The sequence below is a fragment of the Argiope bruennichi genome, chromosome 8 (assembly GCF_947563725.1).
Source record: "Argiope bruennichi chromosome 8, qqArgBrue1.1, whole genome shotgun sequence".
Lineage (NCBI taxonomy): Eukaryota > Metazoa > Arthropoda > Arachnida > Araneae > Araneidae > Argiope > Argiope bruennichi.
In genome coordinates this window covers 30,481,272-30,505,660 of record NC_079158.1, presented here as the reverse complement: position 1 = coordinate 30,505,660, position 24,389 = coordinate 30,481,272, and the positions used below count along the sequence as shown (strand labels likewise).

General features: G+C 31.2%; 1 protein-coding gene across 2 annotated transcripts in view; it reads right to left on the bottom strand.

Moving 5' to 3' along the window:
• Positions 1–24,389, bottom strand: part of LOC129981191 (rab11 family-interacting protein 4B-like) — a 142,301-nt gene that overhangs the window by 6,460 nt on the left and 111,452 nt on the right. For both annotated transcript variants that reach the window (XM_056091925.1, XM_056091926.1), the window contains 4 exons: positions 6,262–6,352; positions 2,893–2,942; positions 2,632–2,713; positions 519–656 (listed from right to left, as the gene is read on the bottom strand). In XM_056091925.1, coding sequence (XP_055947900.1) covers positions 519–656; positions 2,632–2,713; positions 2,893–2,942; positions 6,262–6,352 — 361 coding nt within the window. The remainder of the gene's footprint in view (positions 1–518; positions 657–2,631; positions 2,714–2,892; positions 2,943–6,261; positions 6,353–24,389) is intronic.

The window sequence follows — 24,389 nt, the reverse complement described above, 5'->3', positions numbered from 1 at the left end:
TATAATATAAATACAAATCATTAAAAAAAATAATTGATTTATAAGTAGGATCACAATTAAAAAAAGTATTTTATTTTGGGGAAATAATGAATAACTGTTCCTTTATTTAAGACTCAATATTTTGACACAACTGAAAGCTTTGGTGGGCAAGTTTTTGGTTTTAACTCGAGAATTGTATGCATCAGATCTTATACCAACAAATATTTAATGTGCCATGTGGATCTGTAATATATAATTTCCATCAAGGTCTAATAAAATCCCAATGACGGAGGGAAGAATGTAAAACTAGTTAGGTATCATTTTTATTTTATATTCACTGCACAGGAGGTTCATTCAAAACTGCCTTCCATGCAGGTTCAATTATTTGAAAGATCCAGAGTCCCAAAGAGGAACAAAAAATGCCTTAAAATAAACTGTTTTAATAGACAAACAGACTTCATACATAAAATAGCATACTAATGTGAAGCCAAATCGAATTTAGTTGTTTGCATCCTTAACATTTATTAATAGAAACTAACCTTATTGTTATTAGTCCTTTCAATCTGGAATTCTTCCCTTTCTCTTCGAACTGCTTCTTGCAATCTCATATGGTCTTCTCGCAGGTTAAGCAATTCTGTTGTACACTCCAGCAGTTGTTGCTGAAGTTCATGCTTTTCCTAAGAAGAAAATAATAACTAGCATGAAAGATATGCAAGTGATTTAATATGCATGGTATAAGATTTGCAATATACAGTATAGATTTTATTTTTTAAAAAAATATTTTAATTAAATCAAATATAATACACATTATAAAAGACCATTTAAAGAAAGAGTGAGCATCATGAATACTTTCTATTGAATGATATAATTATTAAACTTGAATTTTAACAAATGACAAATGTTATTTTTACAAACAAGAACCTAATTTTTCTTGGAATTATTCACAAAAATAATCATTTTGATTGGATGGCCATTGATGTAATAAACTTCTGAAATGTATATTTCATGGAAATTCAATATTCATTTCTGAACAAGCCCCAATATTAATTATATTAGACAATTTAGAGAAATATATCATCTTCAAAATTTGATAGTAATTAGTTACCTTAGTGTTACTTTGATGACTTCACCAATACAAAATTTTTGTAAATACTATTTGAAATACATATGAAAAGTAGAATAATATAGCAAATGTTTGAATAATTATAAAGTAATTGTGATATAGTTAATATGTAAACATACAGCACCATGCATGCATGCATGCTAACAATAGAAAGCAGACTATCCATAGAAACATACGCCAATTCGAGAGGAAAAAAAATTACACTACTATAAAATTTAAAACGATATCTTTTCAAATCCAGTTTCATTTTTTGCAATTTTTCTTTCAACTTTTTTCAGAAAATTTACACAGATCATTTTGAAATAAGATATTTTTATTGGTAAGTACTCCTTTGCTGGACAATTATAAGACTGAACTAAATCGCTATAAATATATAAAAAAATTTCTCCTTTATTTCAATACATATGACTTATAAAGGGATTTGTATAACGTTTGTAACAAAAGGAGTTATGTCAAAAACATATGTCCTCGGGATTAAAATTTTCTCATATATCAAATGGAATATAATATGAATTAAGGATTGAAAAAAAATCTTATGAAATTTATTTATCTTTTCCAAAATATTGTGTTTTATAGTAAACAGTGAAATTAATAAATTTGTCAAAAATGATTTCTAAAACCATTATGATATCAGGACTCAAGAGTTAAAAAAACTCGTTTTCATAAAAATTTTAGCAGTTACTATGTAAATAACACAAATTAATCTTAAAGAAAATACCAGCATTTATGTTTTCATCTAAAGATATTAACTTAAAAACTGTATTAATACTGTACAAATCAAAAATTATTCAATTATCAGAAGGTTTTAAGACAATATTTCAGATTTTAAAGATTCTATGATATTAATATGTTAATCTAACCTATCATAATATTATATATATCATACAAAAGATACATTAAAAGAAGCATATATAAAAGTTTGATTTCTAAGTAGAAAATAGGTAATTTTACTATAAAATTCTAAGAAATTGAATGATGAAAAGTTAATTAATGTTAATAAATCTTAATTCTAATGTAATGCCATAAAAATATCGCATGCAACTCTGAATAAAATTTTTAACATTACATGCAAAATCACAAGAATGCAAAATATACAATTCAAGACTTTATAAAAATAGGATGCATGAGTTTCTAAATATAGAAATCCAAGATTTGTCTCAGTTTATATAGTTCAAAATTAACCATTTTTTAAAAATATATCATTAAAATATTAAATGGTGCCAGAAAGTAAGAAAATCCTTCATCACAAGCATCAGTTTATCAAATGTATGCCACATACTAAATAAAATTTTTATATGAAGTAGCTATTATTTATAGACAGAGAATGTGATCTTCTGATTCTAAACAGAATTTTCGGCAAGGGATACATTTTTTTTCAACTGCTCATCTATTATTATAAGATGCAGAATATTAACTAATAAAACGAAGTTAAGATATTCCTGTTTAAAATGTTTGGTCCTATACTTTTAGTTTTTTTTTCTACACATTTAATGAAATTGTATAAAATCATACATCATTCAAAACTTTACCTGTTTTAGTTTTTCTACTAAGGTTTTTAATTTAAGGGATTCTTCACTCATTTCCATATATTCTTTCTGCAGAGCAAAGAGCCTGAAACAAATTTCTTTAGTTAGGAATCATATAAAAATATTAAATTAAAAAAATAGGATATTTTATTAAATAAGAGCAGCATTTAATTAGATTATACTGAGCTATCGTGTCACGAACAAAATTAGTTCAAAGACGATGTTCACAACACAAATTTTTACAATGTATTTGTTAGCACTTACTTGGTAGCATATTGCTCTACTTCTTGCTTGCTTTCTCGTTCGCACCGAGTCTATAAAACAAAGATTAATGTGAGAATATTCAAATTATAAAATATATATAAATAAGCTGGAGGATTCATCATCTGGAAATCATATACTACAAATTTTAGCTTATCAAGATGACAAATATTATGAAAATTCATCCTTTCCAAATAAATATTTTTGAATAAATAATTTATTTTTAATTAAATAAATGGAATAATTAAAGACAAATACAAACGAAGAATAAGAGCATTTTTTTATGCATTTCAAAACCATCTTTTTCAGAATATATATGAAAGAAGTTTTTATATTTTACTGATACTGTGTAATGGAAAATTAATGATATTTTCCATTACACAAAGTCTTATGCCAATAAGCAAGCCTATTGTTATTGATCACTTTTAAAAATATTCAATATTACACTGAAGGTAGAGACACTTCCTTTTGTAAAAACTTTGTTATAATTTCCGAATAAAATATAGGCATGAAACGAAATCGACATTCCTTTACTATGGTCTCTACGAAGATTTCTAAATCGTATAAAAATTATTCAATTCTAAACGCCTAGATATTGATCTGAATGCCTAAGTAGTTAATATCAAGTTCTAACCTGCCTTCCGAATAACTACCTACAGTTTAACTCAGGGGGCACATGTGCCTCACAAAATATTTCGGTTCAACTGAGTAACATTAACGACCCTTTTCAAAAGGTAAAAGGGCTATTTTGAGACAGATTTTATAATTTTGAACAGATGTCAGATGTCGAGAGTGATAACTGAGTCATTTGGACACCTCTCAGTATATAGTAGCAGGTAGATGTATTTTCGAACTCGGATTTAAAATCTTCCGTGTCCACATATATGGTGGATTTTGTTGTCATATAGTTTCTATTTTTATCTTTAGGCTAATAGTATGTCTAAAAGTCTCAAGAAAGGGGGAAAAAAAAAGACAATAAAATAAAGATTTCACAATACTTAAGCTAACATTCCACTGATTTAGAAACTAATATTCGAATGCTACGTTCCAGATATTATTCAAGAATTGTAAGTAGTGACTTATTAAAAATATATATAGATGTCTCAGGAGTTTAAAAACAAACACACACACAAACGCATGTGCGCGCATTTTTTTTATACATTAAACGCTATTTATTAAAATGTCCATTCTGCATTTTCAAGCAAAATATAATGATAATTATAAAGAGGACCACCAATTTTGGCTATGTTAACTGAATGTAGTGCCTTTAGCTGTACTTAGAAAATTAACAGCTATTCGTTCCATAAAATATTTTATATCCTATAATACGTATGTCTACATATATATATACACCAGAGTATACATATATATACCAGAATAAAGAAGAAAAAAAATTTTTTTTTCTTCTTATTTTCAAAAATATTTAACTTTTATCAATGACAAAAAGAGTTACATAAATTTACATTAGTTCTCTTTGAATATTAAACTCGCACATTTTCGTAACATTAAACTATGAAATCAGATTTTCGCAATAATATGTGACATGACAAATTGGCATTCGGAAGAAAGATTTCCGTTCCCTCATTAGTCATTATTCACACAAAGCCGCAGTGTTGGAGGCCGGGTTCGATTTTCGGCGACTTTGATCACACATATTTCCCCACACTAATACACTCACTTTTTTGTTACAATACTAGTGTTACATATAACCGCAATCAGAGAGACAGCAGGGAAACCTTCGAATTGCTTCCGATTCTTATAGAAAAAGTGGACCTTGCATGATTAAACGGAAGTTATATAATGAAGGGCCAATGAAATGGAAAATAAATAAAACCAGCGGGAGTTGTTTCTCAAAACTTTCTCGCATATTACCTAATGATTGTATTTATGTGTTATCAACCGTACACCACTGAAGAAAAAGAGTCGAGGAAGATCCTATTAGAGAGCGATCATTAGCGATTTTTCGGTAATTTATCGCTGGGAAGTTAATAAGACACAAGCACCAGAAAAGCGAAAGTGCATTTTGGACACCTTCCCCCTCCCTTCTGATTATATTAAAATTGTATACAGAAATACAATTATAATCATAAATAGTTACACGAAATTTCATATATTTAAATTATTGCGTTTTCACTTATTGCGGTTACGTGCTTGCGAAAGTATGGACTGACAGACAGACAACTGTACATGGATTTCGCCCCAGATATAATACATATTAGTTGTTACATCTTAATTTCCAAAATCCTTAATCCAGATTTTATCCATCTAGCTTCCTCCGTTTTGTAGTAGACAACAAGCCAGATTTTCTATAAATGGATTTTGTTCAAAGTTTGATAGAAATCTAGGAATTTGGTGTAAATGTCCCATGCAAAATTTCACCGATCTAGCAAGCCTCAAATGTAGAAATTCCTCAACATCTCGATTTCGATTTTTTTTTTAAAACTGAAAATCATAATATTTTCTTTTTATACACCTGTTATATGAGAAAGTAAAATGATAAAAAACGTAGTCCGATGTTTCAAACAAAACAAAGCATCACATTTGAAAATCTCCAAAAGTTAATCCCTCCATCTCATAAACGCACAAAACCAGCAAGCGATACATTGGCAACTTTTGCATTTTTCAATACAAGATTTTTAAATATAGGCTGGCTATAAAAATGCCAATGCGTAGTTTGCATTTTAAAATACAACGAAATTAATAATGATATATTTCTAACTTTTTTTACATACACTAATTGGCATTTATGATGAATTAGTTATATGCATTCATAAAATTACTACATTTGACAATGATTCGAATCCATAGGTCTTCTCCAAAATTACAAATTACTTATTAAAATGTATCACGAGAACCATTCAATAATGATACGATGGTGATTTTGTTTTAGTTATATTATCCGTTCCGCTATGAACATATGAGAGGTATTTTGAACCCTGGTCATATAATCAGAACGAATGCCACAATAGGCACACCATCCTCGATACTTCCACTCCACTCTAAAGTAAGGACGAATGACCCCTTATATATCATTCGAGCCCATCATCTTTCAATACCAAAAATGAGATTTCTTTAAATCTTCAAGGTCCAATTGACGTCTGACATTTTATTCATATTAGGACAGTTGGTGTTCAGCTTTAAAAACATGTCAAGTTATTTTTTCCCACATATTCGTAAGTATATACCATCAATATTTTTAGATCAAAAAAGTGTTCAGTATAACGCAATGAATATGACTACTAAGTCTAATCAATAGCATTTAACTTCACAATTTCTTTCAAAGGAGCTGATGATTACGAAAGAAAAAAAAAAATGACTAATGAAGCGGTAAAAAACAAACGAACAGCAACCACCGTTTCTGTTTTTGCTCACCATAATCTCCTTGAATTTCTGTTGCTCAGTTTCTATTCGCTCCTCACTTCGGATTTCGAGTTCCCTGAGCTGTTCCTCCAGAGAATGAATCCTGAAAAACAATAAGAACCAATAAGCAAATATGCAAGGTGCTTTGAAGATTCCGACGCATAATCATAAATAGGAACATATTTATACGTTGTTTTATTTTACACCAGATTGTTAATAGAAGATTTGGCGATAAAAACGGAATAGGTAGAACAAAATAGGTACTCCACAAAGGTTTCAGTGATTTTGAAATCCAGCTTCCGTCCTAATGAAGTTACATTTCTTATTTCTCTCAAATCTTCTTCAATAATAATTTCAACTCATAAAATTTTATTTAATGTGTTTTATAAATAATTCTTAAGATGAATTAAAAACATTGTGTACAGAATCTCAACAGGCTGGATTCGATTACGTTACTAAATAGAGCCAGCTTTAGTGCTAGAACTTAGTCACACTATCTACAGACAATAGGTTTAGTTATATTAACGTCCCGTTTGAAGCAACACTTGGGCTATTTGGGGACTGACCTCGTAATTTTGAACCACGGTCAGATGACGAGGACGACACCTGAGCTGGCACCCCCTCTCCACACCACACCAGCGGGAGGACGTTTGGTCAGGACGGATTTAACGTGCAACAGACCCCCTTACACGACGGTTCTTCGGTGGAATCGGGTCTCGAACCTGAAACCCTCCGGTTCCGAAGCCGAGACCTTACCACCAGGCCACCGCGGCCATCTACATAAAATAAACAGATTATTCGTGACAACTTTAACAACTCAATTTGCGTTCAGTTTGCAAATAATATCTTTACTTATGTTCCATTCGAGGGGGGAAAAACTGTCACAAATTTAATTTTATGACACATACGGGTTAGAAGTATGTGTCCTATAAGTAAGTAAGTAACTATGCGGAAGTTTAAAACACTGGTTAGAAGTTTTTAATCAATAATTATGCTCAGATATATGGTTTTAATTTTAATATATTAATTCCATATTAACCCTTTGGGTACATTTGACATATCAAAACGTTTCGTATATGTTTAAATTTATGTTTCCATTTTTTTTGTAATTTTAATTAGCTTAAGTTATCTCAATATCATCTAGCAGTATATATTCTAAATAATAAGAAATAAATGGATTCTTACAATGAAAGGCTACTGCCTTCACATGTTCAAAAAATTACATGCGCTTCAAATACAAAAATCGCTTCAAATAAATGTGTAGTCAAAGGGTTAAAGACAGGGACTGTAAATTGAAATCCTATGACTATATATACAGAACCACACAGAGGCGACGTTGACATTGTGTTGCATCTTTTTCTTTCTTTCTTTCTTTTTTTTAATGATTAGTATCTACCTAAACACATGAACCAAAAGGGCTATAAAGGACACTGACCCTTTGTATTCCTCTAACAGACTCTTTTCAAGCCACATTATTCATATCCTTTCAGGAAACATGACATGGGAGAGGAAAAATTCAGAGGCTTTTTCAGGGCATATTCGTTAATACGAAACTTGACGGACTAACAAAGCAGCCTTCTTGTCAGCAAGCGAATGACAATGTAACAATCAACTGTTGACAAGCATTCTGGACCACACCTATTGGTAACATCCATTCAACGAATCTTGCGTTGAAAACAAGAGATCACCGATGGCTTCAATGAATCAACTTCAAAGTGGAGATAGCAAGATAATATTCCAGTAAAACAAACTAAAGTTTGTATTTTATTGGAATCTAAAGTCAATTTTCACAAAATTGAAAGTCAATAAATGTTTTTCCAGCAAACAGAATGAACAGCTGAGGATATTTAATTCCAGATACAGTCGAAGAAATTTGATATTACTAGCTTCGAGAACAATAATCTTGATTTAAAAACAGGATTTATTCAACGCCACGCTGCACATCCATTTTTTAAAAACGCGAAAACAATCCTTTAGTCAAATTCTTCTGTGTGTTAAGAAGCAAAAATCTTCCATCATTCAAGGAATTTGTCTAAGGTTTATGAATTAATATAAATTCTGGCAAATTTACTTTCTGATTATCGTTAACTAGGTTTCAGATTCATCTTTTGTTTCTTAGTTTATACGTACATTTTCAAATGATGCAAAGAAAAGAAAAAGTTTAGAAACAAAGATCCGATTAATTTAATGACCATTTAATAAAATTATTGTTGAGTTTATTTGATCATACAAAATGCTGTCACAGAATTATCGTATCTTTAAAAATATGAATTAAAAATCAAATCCTTCACAAATATTATAAATCCATACAAAATTTTTTGAATTCCATCATATCTTAAATTTTAAAAATTATGGATGAATCAAAACAAATTGAATTAAATTAAGTAATTAATAAAAACTGAGCACTTAAATGATCAGAATATTATAAACTTATGAAATGTCACAGAAGTATAAATACATAATTTTGTTCTTAGTTTAAACGAATTATTTATATATACTTTTGTGAAAGACTATCGTATAAGACAGTCTGCTGCACATTAAATCATGAGCGGATAAAACATTTGTCTGTTGATGTGGTGCGGAAAAGAAGAATGAGTGGCAGCTCAGGTGTTGTTCTTGTCATCTGATCACAGTTCCAAATTACGAGAATAGCAGTAGGATTGTCTCAAAACAATCCTACTGCTATTTCGATATGGAAAGTAAATATAACAAAGTCAAATTTATACATGAACTTAAAAAAGAGAAGGAATTGAAATGTAAAAAAAGTCTTCAAACATTTGACGAATCTCCAAGATTCAAAACCCATCCTCCCTCCATGATGTGAAGAATCTCGTATTTTGAAAGGAATTAAGATTGACTGTCAGCAGATTACCTACAAAAAAAGCAATGAACTTTAGGGACAAATTTTGTTTACACCAAAACCAAATTTGATCCAAAATTTGATCAAATTATAAAGGATATCTACGAGAATTTGCCCATCAACCAACCCGCATGCATATGCACACGATAATTCACAAAACACATTGAGTAGATGGAAGAAATTTGATATTCACTCTAGACAGTAAAATTGAGGATCTGAACCTAATTTCGGTCAAAAGAAAGAGACAGAAACTGTATTTTCGAATTTCTTCACTAAGTTTAACTCAAAACACTATATTTTGTACGTAGAAGAGAAAGGCAAAAAGAGAAAAATCTCATTGTTTTCCGTGCATATATTCTTGTTATAGCTACAGATAAGTTTTTATAAAAACATGGAGAGCATCTGGGAAAATATTAACTATGATACATTGCCATCAATAGCAAACTAATACACAAACAAAAACAGTATTTATTACAAGTCTCGTAAAAAATAACCACCTGTCTTGGGAATATCGAACTGCAGGAATAAGCAAAACGGCCCGTGCACGTGGAAAATAGAAATGCACACAAACAGAGGTGCATTGTCATGGCACCTAATAATGGCGGGTCACGACGAATTCCATTCTCGGTGTAATGACACCCATCAGTGAAGAAACGGAGCAATAAAGAAATAACGACTTGCTTCGAAAAGCATTTGGGAGCTCTTTGCTCCAACCGTGACTCAACTTTACAAAAAAAAAAAAAAAAAAAAAATGCAATTGCTTTTCTCAGAAGAAAAAAAACCTGACTATAAAAAAAAGCATATTTTTGAGATAAAAAGGAATTTTAAATCCTAAAGGAATGAAAAATATCTATTTCAAAAACATTTCGTAACAGCAATCTATTTTTAGAATTGGATTTGAATTCTTTTTTTTATTATTATTTCTTGAGTTCAAATAAATTTAAAACCATTTTCTCTCTCTTGAAAAATCAAGCTGTTTCGTAGATGGTCAAAAGATTGAAAACGAGATGCATAAATCGTCATACGGTTGCCATCGTAATATTTGTTTTTTATAAAGGGAAAAAAAAAAAAACCCGGCGAAAATCGTGAAGGATGTAATTAACAATTTGGACATTCAGCTTCCGGCTTCGCAAAATAGAATGGTCTTAAAAAGCGCCCGAATTAATTAGAATTTTTTCGGAACCTTTTATTCATTCTGAAAAACTCCAGCAAATGTAAATGAATTGCTCTGACACTGGTGATGACAAATTAAATAATCAGACTTTTGTATGTTGGCTTCAAAAAAAAAAAAAAAAAAAAAAAAAAGCTTTTGCATAATGCTTTTTAAATGTGTTATTATTTCGATTTTTGAGACAGTAACAATTCATTAAATATATATATTCAAGAAAATAATAAATTCGTACTGTAATAGATATTAATTAATATATAAATGTATCTTAAGTAGATGACAATTTTTATTATGTTTGATCTTAATGACTCGTTTCATTTTGAAATACGTTGTAAAAAATTCACTGGTCATCGGGAATAAATTAGCATTTTACACAATTTTTATGGTAAGCAGCATTTCAACTAAAATTTATATTGTAAAAGCAATTCATTTTTACGAATAATAATAAATTGCTAAATGCATTTTCAAAAGAATAATTTCTGCGCTAAAAATTTCCTATATGTTTATATAAAAGAATTTTTTTTTAGCTCGATTACTTTTAATCTTTGAGTACAGTAAAGCCGGAAGAAATAAAACATTAAAAGGTATAGTGAAAAGTTCATGTAAAAATATCATATTTTACAATAATCGAGAGTGAACCATTTGTTGACATGTGCTGTAATAAGGTAACCAAAGCTCTTTTGATATATTATGGTTTTGAAAGATCGTATAAGACAAACCATGTCGCTAAATCTTATTTTAATTTGTCATTTGTATCTATATTATAAACATGAAATTATTGGATTCCATCACTTTCTTTACATATAAAACGACAACAATCAAACCTAGACCTTCTCTTCCAAGTCGACAGGAGCTATTCCGGTTCAGTATAAATGAACTCAGTCGAAAAATCCGTACTTTCCAAATCTGCAGTGCTTTACAAATAAAACATTTATAAAATCCCATGACTAAATTTTTAAGCAACAATGCGCAGTTGTGTAGTAAAAGAAAATAGAGCTTGTAGCGCATATGAATTTTTTCGCCACTAATAAACAGAGACATATGCAAACGGCACACATTATTATTATTTTGCTTTTTTCTCTCATTTTTTTTTCTTTATAAAATATCTTTAAAGCACTAATTTTTATCTTCTTAGCGTCCCTTGAAACCATTGTATTTATAGCCCCCTCCCCGTTTCCAAGGCACTGACAATATGTTTTACTAATGACAGAAAAGTTTAAAATTATACTATCCAGTAAAAACTTTTCTATTATGACGCTTACGGGCCGTTCTTTTTTGATATGCTCATGAAAATTTAATCCAACATAAGATAAGCCAGTCACTACAATCGCATCATATAATGACATATATTTCACAAATGAAATTTCAAAATCATATTAGCATTATGTTATTATGCCTATAATTTCAGACCAAAATAGTAATAATTATTATTTAATAAAATTTAAAACACGTAACAAATTTCAAAATTAGAGTTTTACTTTAAATAATGGAACACGCGTAATAAATACTACAGCACCTTTATTGGAACAATTTTCTTGATAAGCTATAAGATATTTCTTCCTTCTTAAAATTTTCTCCACATAATGCATAAGGACATTTATTAGTTATGCTAAGCGATATTTTAAATAACTTTATTATAACTGATAGAAAATTAAAATAATTATTTTTATTGAAAAAGATCTTATTTTTCCTCTTCTTTTTAGGAAAGTTTACGAAGAAACACCTAAATTTTAATTATGTTTCGAAAAGAAAGAAAAAAAAAAACTTTTAATTTCGATTGTTGAGATGTCCGTTTTTGATTTTAATTTATACTTTTAAATTTTTTTTCAGTAGTTTTAGGTGAACCCTTAACGAAAACTTGCAACATTACATGGATAAAAAAATATTTAAATTAATAATAGTGATTAAGACCAAGATAAAACGCAATGTTAATAAGAACGAACATGCTGAAAAAATTGCTTTCAGCTTTTATAAAATTTGTAGCATTACATAAGTTATAAAATGAGGCGGATAACAGCGAAATATCTATTAGTAAGACTTAGATGGAACAAACGCTACAAGAATATAAAAAGATTAAAAGTCGAGAACAGAAATGCAAATAAGCCATATTTATAAATATGCAAAGAATGTATGCGTGTGACATTGTCAATTCCGATGCAGATCTTTCGCAATCCAGAAAATGGCCTTGTCTTTGGACACCTGGACGTAAAGAAACATCCAACAAAGTGAAGGACGACTTTGAATAAATTGAAAAGCGGAATTTAATTTTCGTTAAATCTTGAAATTTCATAGGAGAAAAAGAAAAGTCAATAGAGAGAAAGATGTACAAATCCAATGGAAAGTAAGAAATCACGTTGAAGAAACTTAGGCTGTTAATGCAGCTAAATAAATGTTAAAATATGATTCACACAATTTTGTTAACACCTTACGACATTCCCACTTTAAGTTTGCTTCTGTTTTAAGTTAGATTAGCGATCGTTTTGAAGCAATACTAGGACTACTTTGGGATGGACATCTTAATTTTAAATTATGATCAGACGTCGAGAGCGACACTTGAATTGACGGATTTAGCGTGCACTATATCCGCTTGCACAGCGGTCCTGTGGTGGAATGGGGTATCGAATCTAGAATCCTCTGAACCGAAGCCGATACGCTGTCATCTGACCACTTCGGCCGTAAGATTTTTGTAGTAAAAAACATACTGAACGGCAGAAATCACACTACAACCAATTAATTGCCTTTTATGAATTTGATACCAAAATTGCATTAAGACTACAAGAAACAAATGATTAACAAAAACAATAAATGTTGTAGCAATTTTTTAAAACTTGATAATAGCCTTAGTGTTAGTAATATAATAAATATTAAATACGAAACTTATTTTTAGCTCACAAAAAAATAAATATATGGGAAGTAATTAACATACAAAAAGAGCAAAATAAATAAATAATTTTATCCCTAATATTAAATTAAAAGAATTTGTAAAAAAAAAAAAAAAAAAAAATCGCAAATCTGACTAATTGTATTCGGAAGAAGGAAAAGAAAAATTTTACATCCAACTATCAAAAGTTAACGTTAAATTTACATAGCTGTTATTAAATTAGTTAAAAATACATCAAACAATGAATTTAAGCAAAGACATCGTGCTTACTGGAGAAGAGGAGAGCAGAGAAAAATCTAAAATCCAGACTGCGTTGGGATATACGAGCTATTAGGTCAGTAACATTCATTTGAATCGCAGAAGCAAACAGTTTTATAAAAATATATAAAACTGCTTACATTCATAAAGACCTGTTATAGTATTGCAGCATTTTAATCGGATTATAATATTAACAAATTTCAACTTAATTTTATTCTATTTTCATTTTTATAGTAATTTCATAATACTAATAATTATAAAAAAATAACTAAACGAACCTTAGGCAGGTATACGCTTTTTGTTTGGTTTCGATCAGATTTAAATTAAAAAACAAACAAACAACAACAACAACAACAAAAAAAAAAAAAAACACCATGAGTCCAAGGTCAGGTCACGCTTCAAAAATTAGGTCTAGTTAAGGCTCTAATTCTTTAAACTTTAGTTAAACCGGATTTTTGCTTCGCTACTATATTATGAAACAGAAATTAATAATAAAAAAAAAAACAACTATTGCAACTTATATTCAGTAAAAGAATTAATTCTACAATATGAATGAGCTCTAAAGCTTCGAGCTCTTTCCATAATAATTGGACTGGACAAATGAGATTCGTATACTGTGCTAAGATATTCGGGGGACATGACAATATTTCAATGACTAGACTCTATTGCAATGGATTGTTAAGATTATTAAGCTGTTTTGAAGAAACTCGAGGTCTATTCTGGAAAAAAGCCGCCATTTTGATTAGATGACATCTGTATCAGATGCTGCCCTTACCATGATTTTGAAGCGCGGGCTGTTCCATCAGAACCAGCAAATCGGTTGTTATGATGCTGATAATGCGCAGGAATTTAACTTTGTCGCAAATACCACACATTGAACAGACACTCAAGAGACCTTTAAAACTTTAATAGTTGTACGTTTATGCAGTCAAAAGTCCCCAGGAGCAAGCAATATTTTAAAAGAAATAATAATAATAATAATGTCATGTAAATTTACGAAATAATTCAACATGTGTGAACATATATGTGATCTTCATCAGTAGCATCACACGTTGCGAGAGCGGATATTAATAGTTGTTCTGACTGACACGTGTGAGCGGACATTAATAATTATTCTAACTATAACACACATGTATGAGCGAACACTAACAACTGTTTTGGCTATAACATGCATATTGCGTGAGCGAACACTAACAATTGTTTGGGTTATAACACGTTATGTGAGCGGACACTAATAGTTATTCCAGCTATAACACACATGTGTGAGCGTTCATTAAGGTACTAACATACCGCATAATTATAGAGACGCTTTTAATTCTTGGTAGTTCAAAATTTCATCAGCTTTGATTAGGATTCAAGCCCACGAGCTTGGATATGTGTTACCTACAACTTCACCCCTACACCGTTCATTTGGGTCGAACGTGGTAACGATAAGCAATGACTCTGGAGTCAACGAAAATGCTACATCGTTTCTTTCCCACAGAATTTAGGGGCGTCACAGGATGTGAAGCAGCATTATTATCATTTCGGAGAAGGAAGACAATACCTTTCACACTCAAGATACTCGTTAGATATCTCTTAAATCATCACAAATAGCCATTTTTTACAATGAATCACTAAGCATTCGCAACCCATCAAGTGTGGAGAAGTAGATTTAAAGTAAAGGAGCAGCGATGGGAGAGGAAATGATAGTTCTGTTTCAATTGCTTAACATCTTGATTATGTTAGTCTTTTACAGAAGGAGCTGTGTTCTTGCCAAATCATTGCTCGATGATAAATTGTATGAATCAGTTTACTACGAAAGTGGTAGGTCACGCCTCAAAAGGGGACATATAGGAATATATTAGACCATAAAATTTCTCTCCAAACCTTCGCCATAATTTTTTTTTCAATGTTAATAAGGAAATAAGTAGCTACGTTTTTGTTATTTATTAATCCTTCACTCCGATATATCACCCAACTTTGGGGATGTAGCAAAATTATTCTAACAAAAATCAAGTAACTGAAGTTTTTACCAAGAGGTTCCAAATGTAAAGAGTTAATTCCTTGGAACATGGGTTTGAAAAGGAATAAATCATATAACACAATTCAGTCTTTTTATCTTAATCCTTTAAAGGGCCATTTTTTTCTAGTCATATTATATTAAAATATTTTTAGGCTTGAAATTAGAATAAGAAAAGGCTTTATTTAGAATATTAGATAAATTTGATTTGATTAATTAATTAATTTGGTTAATTAATAATTAAGTGACAAACCAAGACACATCATTTTGTGTGAGATAAAGAACTAAAGCATATAAGTTTCTGTCTTTCTAAAAAAATTTGTCAGAACTTATGCCAACCTACATAATTTCATACAAAGATTGATAAATTTGGTGGGAAGCATACTTCCCACGGCCTTAGAAAGGGTTAAATAATGACAAAATAACTAATGCATAATATACTTCTGTAGTCACAAAATCCCACAGCGATTTTGATATATTTAAGTCATTGCGTTTTTGAATTACAGAGTTTAAATGTTTCTGAAACTACAGACCGACAGACAGTCAACTCGTGGTTGGATTTGGCTCAAACTTTGATATGCATGCACAATCTAGATGTTAAATATGTGTACCGAATTTTATCTACCTAGTTCTCTTTGTTTTGTAATTATCGTGTTAATTTATATTCGAATAGCCGGAGAGACAGATTTTAATATTTAATCCAAAATTTGATAGTACATCGCTCTGTAGGGGGTCCCTTGTACTTAAAGAAGTACTTAAGAAAGTACTAAGTACTTAAAGAAATCTTATTGTATTTTTAAAAGAAAGGAAAAAGCTATTCGGGAGATAGTAGATGCGATAAATGTGATCCTAAGATTAAAAAAAATAGTCTCATGAATGAAGGCAAGCGTCTATAAGTATTTCCCTTTTCAGCAGAATCACAAGTTCATAACCCTTTGCAAAGCAAAGAACTTCGCAGTGTGTTCAAATATGATTTATCTTAAGATAAATCAATCCGATTACGCGTTGGATAAGCAAATGTTTGCAAACATGCGCGATGCTTTCAATTGAGAGTATGAAAAGCGAAAAGAGGAAAGTAATCAAAGACTTAACAGCTGGCTCCAGTGTGCAGCAAATAACCGTGATTGAGATGCCACTCAAAATTCGCGTTTCCTAGAAATAAATTATTCAGCCTTTTTTGCAACACGCTGCAATAGTCAAGAGTCGATTGTTCTGACTCGGGAGTAAACCGATACGAGGAAATCATACGCTATTTTTAGAAGTAGGGGGAGTGATATAAATTCTCCTCTTTCCAACTTTTTTTTTTTTTTTTTTTGCCACTGTTTTCGTTATTTGAACTGAATTTCGAATTTTGAGATCAAATAAATCGTCGACGAGGAAGTCTAGTGTTCCGAAATTAGTTTATCCGAATATAGCCGATGTTTTGAACAGTTCTCCTTTTTTTTTTTAAAAAAATTGTTTCGATTATTGTGTAATTTTTGGAAATGATTATTTACATTTGAGATTTTTCTTTAAAGTGAAACATTCTATATATTTTAGAACAAATATAAACAGTGGATATCAAAGGCAGTAAAATCGGAAATTACAAGATACCACTTTCTAGATGATGCTTTGGTCTTTCATTTTTTTTAAATAGATTCTTTCTCTTTTTGAATCAAGTCATTTAAAGTTTTATTATCATTTAAAAAAGAAACACAATTTGAATCTCTTTTGCTATATATTCGAGCTACCTGATAGATATACAAAAACGCAAAGCATTAGTTAATCGACGTCTAAAGCCATATTGTGCTATTCCTTATCCGGTCTTATTGCAACTTCGAGCTAGAGAATGTGAAGTTCGATTAACCAGTAATATAAAAATTTCCAAGAAGGTTTATTACTGGAGCCGAAGAAACAATAAACGATCTTTTCCCGCTGAGAGTTCATATTTCTATAACATCTTGATTATGCTTCTGTTGTTTTTCAATAATTAGTCCGATTTTTCGATTCGTGGCAGCCGGTCATTCTATCAAAACGTGTGCTTCATCAGCCCTCTTTTCGAAACTAAGCTAAATTTTAGAGTATCACATTAGATAAATGTATGTAATTAATAAAAGCTTCCATTTTTAGATACGGTATTCCATAAAACAGGAGTGGGATTGGCGATCTGGCCAATTAACGGTATAATGAGGGAAAAGGTTAACTAATTATCTTCCATGTGATAAAATCCACGGATTATGTCAATGAAAACCATTTTGTCAGCCATTATTTGTCACTCTACTAATGGGCATTAAGCCTTGTTATTGACGGCACAAAGTAGTAATTTACCCACGGGAAACGGTATACAATCGATAAAATGGATATTTTATAAATAGTAAATCTGTATGATAAAAACAATATTTAAATAAATTACAGAATTGTTTTTACAGCAGAAAGAATCACAAACACAGTAAGACATTTTGTTTTTTCATTAAGAGCAAAAAGAGATATAAAAAGCAAAATAAATAAAGGAATAACAACTACGTTCATACTCACATAATACTTTTTAAAAAAATAGTTCGCATTGACAAATCCAGCAGCTCATGCAAAACACAAAATGAAGATTCAAAAAGTAAGATCCAATACCACAACTCTTCAAAGATTATGCAGAAGTAAAAACGAATTTCGTTAAAGGAAAAGAATGAAGATTATTTTTGAAAGATCGAAGAGATTAACATCCATTAATAGCATAACAAGGAAATGAAAAATAAAGGACAAGAAAACGACCTATACATATCAACTTATGCAAAAAACACTGTTTCTTTTCAAGCTCTCTGCAAGAAAGTTAAAATTGTACCGTTTAGCAATAGTGGAATGAATATTACTTTCAGAATACTTAGCAGATCAAAACTGTTCATTGGATTTTCTTCTCAAAAATGTTACGTGATTTAAGAAAGCGAAAACTTAATATTGCATCTGAAGTTACGAGAAACAAATGTGCGATTTTACTTCTTTCACCTGGTGCGTTGACAACATGCGGTAGAAACCACGTGTTTCTTCTTACTTTTGTTTATCATTTGGTGTTTTTCGGAAACAGCTTCCTTACATCAAACTCCGAAGAACTCTGATTCAAAATTAGAATGTAACTTTGTAATATTGACCGTAAATGTAATATTGATAGGTAATATACCCAAATTATCATTAACTGCACCAAATTTTCAGCTAAATCTAAACAAAACGGTTTATTTCTTCCAGATTGTTTTAAGTGCAATTTATATTAAATTTAATTATGAATAAAAACAATACAAGTAAAAAACGTTAAAACTTGATTTATGATAGAATGTTCAGCATTATTACCCATATTTACTTTAATTTTTGCAATCAAATATAAGTTTTATCTATAAAATTACAAAGACAAGCTGAATTGTAAATCAAAGAAATTAAGCCCGACGAGGTGAACGTTTTTAAAAATTAAAACTTAGAAAACTTTTTTTATTGAAATAAAAAATAAAAATAACTGGAAATAAAGGCAAACTCTTTTTAAGAAAAATTTAGGGTTTTAAAATTAATAATGGTTAACTATCGGCTACCATTCATCGTCTTAACCAAAGGGGGTGGGGCACTTCGGAGAAAGAAGCTGTTTGGAAGCCCGTATTTTGCAGCGAGTGGCACACGTTATTTTCTTTAAACCTTCATTTATTATTCATAGCAAAATGAAAGCATTTGTCTGTTAATCTGAGTGCCACATTTTGGGTTGGCACTACTAATAATTATCAGCTATTAACATTTCAGTCCCATTTAAACATGTCACATAAATAAACTTGTTTTCTGTCGTCTTTCAAAAATAAGTCAACAACAGAAATTTAAATTTTCATGACCTAGTCGAGGTCTTTTATTCTATAATTTAAGCTTATGAGTCAAAACAGAAGGCCACAACATGTACTGACCAACAGCCATCGACAAGAGATCCCAGCTGTTTGCCACTGGACCACGTCGTTACCCAGAAAATCGACAACAATCAACAGAGAAGTGGAGTTCGTTTACGTACCCATGAGGTCGGTCGATTGACAACGCTGCTGCTACATATCGTCTAGTCAAGGTCTCGACTCCATCATCCCGAAAGTCACCCAAAGAAGTCTCCAGGAAAGTGAACACACTTTGTCTCTATTAATCCGCGGCTCTGTTTTGATTGTGCTTCGTGTTCTCGCAAGACGAGGACACGTTTGACAGGAGTTCCAAATCCCGCCACTCGCTCATAGGTTCTACCTCTACGCGATGGCAAATGGATCGTGTCGTGACGTCACACTCCCCGAGAGAACGCACCCTGGCGGAACGAGTGAGTCACAGAGGAAAAAAAAAGAAGTAATCGGAGGAGTCGGGGATTCTCCTCTCTCAACAGCTGAGACGCGCGCCTTACTCTTATCTTTTTTTGTTCGTTCTTATCCGGGTTTTTTTTTTCCAACTTCCCGGTTATGCAGTGCGTTTGCTACAGTGTAGAGCAATGTTTATGTTTCCTCCAACAGATGGCGTCTGCACGAAAGAGAAAAACTTGTGCTATACCAGTTAAAAAAAATAGTAATAATTAAAATAACATAACAAGGGTAAATGATGCCAAATAGCATTTTTCCTTTTTCTCTTTTGGTTTTCCAGGACCAGATTAAGCTTTGCGTAGGCCTTAAGCAATGTAAGACCGCTCCTCTTTTTGTTATTGATTTTAAATTTAACATCTATAAAAATGCAGTTTTTATTTACCTAATGTCAAGGAAAAACACTGAAATAAAAAAAAAAAATAATAATTGGGAGTTACTCTTAAGAGAGTATATTTCAACAATCTCGAGTCTAAAAAATAATTTTAAACAAATTACAAACGCGATCGTAACAATCTATAAAAATTTTGGTAGGTTACTGATTAGTGGTCATTAACTTAATTAAAAGGAATTAAAAAAAAAGACTACATAAATCTACAATTGTGTGAACGAGAAAACACGAAAAAAAGCAAACCCTAACAACAGCGCTCTAAAATTTAAGCGATACTTGGTCTTTACTTGAATAAGTTCGAGAACACGGCTCTAAATCAAATGGAAGCATGAACTTAGAAAATACAGCAAACAGATCGATTAAAGGGTACTCTCTAAACCCATGGGATCTATTTCGTCTATCTGATAACTCGGTCAAATTTAAAAAAAAAAAATAATAAAAGTGTTATATGTAAATTTTTTGCGACTACTACTTACAAGAAACTGATCCTTAGTGCATTCATATTTTTCTCCAGCGCAGACCGTGAATTTTGAGGATAGAGCATATAATATATACTGAATGGGATACCCAGTAAATACAAATTGTTTTTTAATTTTTATTTTATGGTTTGGAATAGCATTTTTTTTCAATGAAGGGGGGGGGAATCGAAAAATAATGTACAAACCATTTTGTGTCGAAGTAGAAAGTGTTACTATCATTATATAACCAAAAAGTACGAGGCTGGTGTCATTAAGGTGAAAAGATAAGCATTATTTAGTAACAGACTATTTTGACATATTAATATCAAGTTACGAAGTTATATAAGGGCTATTTGGGAGTTAGAACTCATGATTCAGAATTTCTGGCGACACCTGAATGGCAATCATGCCCACATTTCACCAATAAGATGATATTTCAATCAGGATGATACATTTAACATGAATCGAAAGCAAAAGCAAAAATCTTCAATGGAACCGGGTGATTAACCAATAATCTTCCAATACCAGGTTGCCGTGGCCCCAATAATTTCAAAAACAAAACCTCGGGCCACAACAAAAAGAACTTAAGATTTAGTTTGTTTGTTTCTTTCTTTTTTGAAATTCCTCGGCGCAATACTTAAATGTTGAAAGTTTTAATGACTGCTTTGCCCTCTTACTTAAAAGTTTTACGACACATTCGTATAAGCGGATCATGTCATAGCTATAAAAATCTTTGTTTTTCAATTAACTTCACTGCGGTGACTGATCTTTTGGAAACTTTCTCTGAGGTATACTCTCGGGAGTCAACGAACCAGAGGTGACAGGATACGAGGAACTTGTGCTCTTGAGTAACCAAGAGTCGGAACAAGCAAAGCGTTCAATGCTGGCAGAGAACCCATGTGACAAGTTTCCTTCCGAGACAGAGAGGAAACAACATTTCGAGGAGTGGGAAAAGAGCAACAATAAGCAAGCAGGATTTGAAACATATTGCCAAAAGCACCTCTTCGCTAAAGTGAGATTAATTCTGTTAAGATTTATGTAACATTTGAAATGACACATTGCTATTCATAAATAATAATTTTTAAAATAATCGTTTAAAGGCAATAAGCCGTTTTAATCGCATATAAGCCTGCTTCATGATATTGTGTTGTGCTATTTATCCGCTGTTCCTTTTATTGAAAAACATCAATGACTGTCAAAAATAAGTAATATAATAGTACCTTGAAATGATTATGGATTGCGGGGAAATTTTCATGAGAAAATCCAGATTTGTCTCCATTTGTCAGTATTTTTTAAAAAGCAGATTAAATATAAATATGCAAAAAGAATCCATAAAAACATCGCTTATCACTGTTATTATACGACCTCAAAAAAAAAGGATTTTAAGATTTCATTTTATTAATGCTGATTATTTGACACTCGCAAGAAAGTGATAACAGTGGATATCAAATGTGACGACAACAGTGGACAATGTGACACTTTGAGAAAATGACAACGGTGCATATAAATTTTTTTAGCGATATCATAATTTCCTTACACAATTAAATTTGGAATTGAAATCCACAACACTGGAGAATCTGGAGAACACACCTGCAGATAACAAGATTAATTGATTCTCCATCTCAAGCGTTAATAACAACAACCTTCTCTTTCAATTAAATCGAGTCTCGCCGAGTATCCACCATGAATCATCAGTTAATGAAATTAACAATTCAGATAAACCTCGAAGCGAAATCGAATGTTACCGACCCATTGTCCCAGTTACGCCTCTGTTTTCAACCCTCAAGAATGAATAATAATATACCTAATAAAAACAATCGTCTGGAAGCCTGCAGGTTCGATTCATTTTCATTTTCCTGCACAGCACAGTTGTAGGCAAAATCAACAGAAACCTACGCTTTATCTGTACTTGAAACATTTGACCGACATTGGAATCATAAAACGTAGACCCATCAAGACATGCCTACTAATCATCCATCCAGGGACAAGAAGGCGATTTTCGAATGTCTTCACCTGTTTACGCCGCTCGGAAGCCGCAGGGGGTATCAATAAAAATAAAATGTTGCAGTAAAGGATTGATGTAAGAAGTAGGGAATAGTGTCTTAATATATGCAAGGTAGTTCCAGACGAATTTCTAAGTAATGTGTGGATGAGACGTTTGCCTTCTAAGAAATTAAAAAAAAGAAGTATTATGTAGGTGGTACACGGGATTTCTTTCTAATCTGTCAAGTAAAAGCATTATGCGTCTATCATTAATCATAGAAACAAAGAAACTTTTATAGGAAGAAGAAGCGAGTCTTGCTAATGTGTGAAAGTGAGTTACAAAAGATATACTCTCTCATTAGTAAATAGGAAAGTAATCCACTGACGCAAATAACACAATTTGTCATAGCTATCTGTTTTAAATTAACGTTAATAAACTATACAAGCATGTAAATCAAGAATTCTACATGATTAAGCTAAAAGCAAGAGGATGAAAAAAAAATATATTTTTTCCTTCTGCATATCTTACAAAACGAGTTAAGCATTTAAGTATTGAAGTCCAGATAAGCCAAGAATATATGCTCTTTCATAGAGCAAATATGCATTGAAGGAAATTTGTGAAATTAAAAAAAAAGTTGCAATAAGCGATCGTGGTATGATGGAAAAGCTGAATTCTGCACGTGCGGGTGAAACAAGAAGACTCAAGCTAGGTCAAAGTTCAGAATGAGTTCAGGTCAATTGGTAACTTTCTCAATAGTCAGCAGTTATAATATTTCGACTTTAGAAGTAAAAGAATTTAAGATAATATAATTTTTTTATGGCTTAGATAGAAGACTGTATTTTTATTTTATTTTTTCGATTTTAATTGCTGATCTTTTTTTCTTTTTATTCGGAAGAAATAAATGGTATATGCTGGATCAACAGTTTTACGTTCTTATAGGCGTACTCAATCTAAGAATATTTTCGAACAAAATTCAACTCCTAAGTATCAAGTATTATTCCTTGTACGGTCATAAAACTTACTGGAAAAAACAACAATTTAAATTTTGGACTAGAGAATATAAAATTGCTGTTGGTTTTACATCTTAATATGAGCTGAAGTTTTATATGGGCATGGGTTAATTTTTATGTCAAATAATAAAATTAATTATTTAAAAATTTTAATGCTTTATTTTATTTTTTATTCCAAATACTAAACTAATCTTAATTACTAATCAATGAAATCACTTCCAAATTTCATTCCGCAGAATACAACAAATTCCAATTTCAAACGTTTGCCATGTAATCATCCACTGACAAGTAATTTAGAGATAATACACACGCAGTTCTATCCGTCATCTTTTCTGACTAGTTTTATTCGTTTTGTTATTAAATCGCAACACAAATCTCGTGAACTGAGAAAAACAAATTATTTAAATAAAAAAGTCAAACACAACATTGTTTATTGTGAAAGTACGATTGTTTTTGAAAACGCTACTTTCCACTAAAGTTTAAAGCCGGAACAATGCAAAATGAAAGCAGAAATAAAGGAACTGCCAACCGTTTTAAACTAAACGAAACGGAATTCAGTTCCCGGTATGTAAACAAAAGACCTAACGGTACTCAAGGAAGACTCCATTGTGCGTAAACGAGTGACCAACGTTTGAATGTAGCTATTACACAAAACATTCCAGTGGGGTCCAGCACAGCAAAGGTCGTTGATCGATACGCCTCGAAAAACCTACTAGAGCGTGCATAGGAAACAAAGCTGCTCGTCGCGCGACATTAACGAATAAAAACAAAACTTGCAATTTTGGTATGCACATAAATCGGAA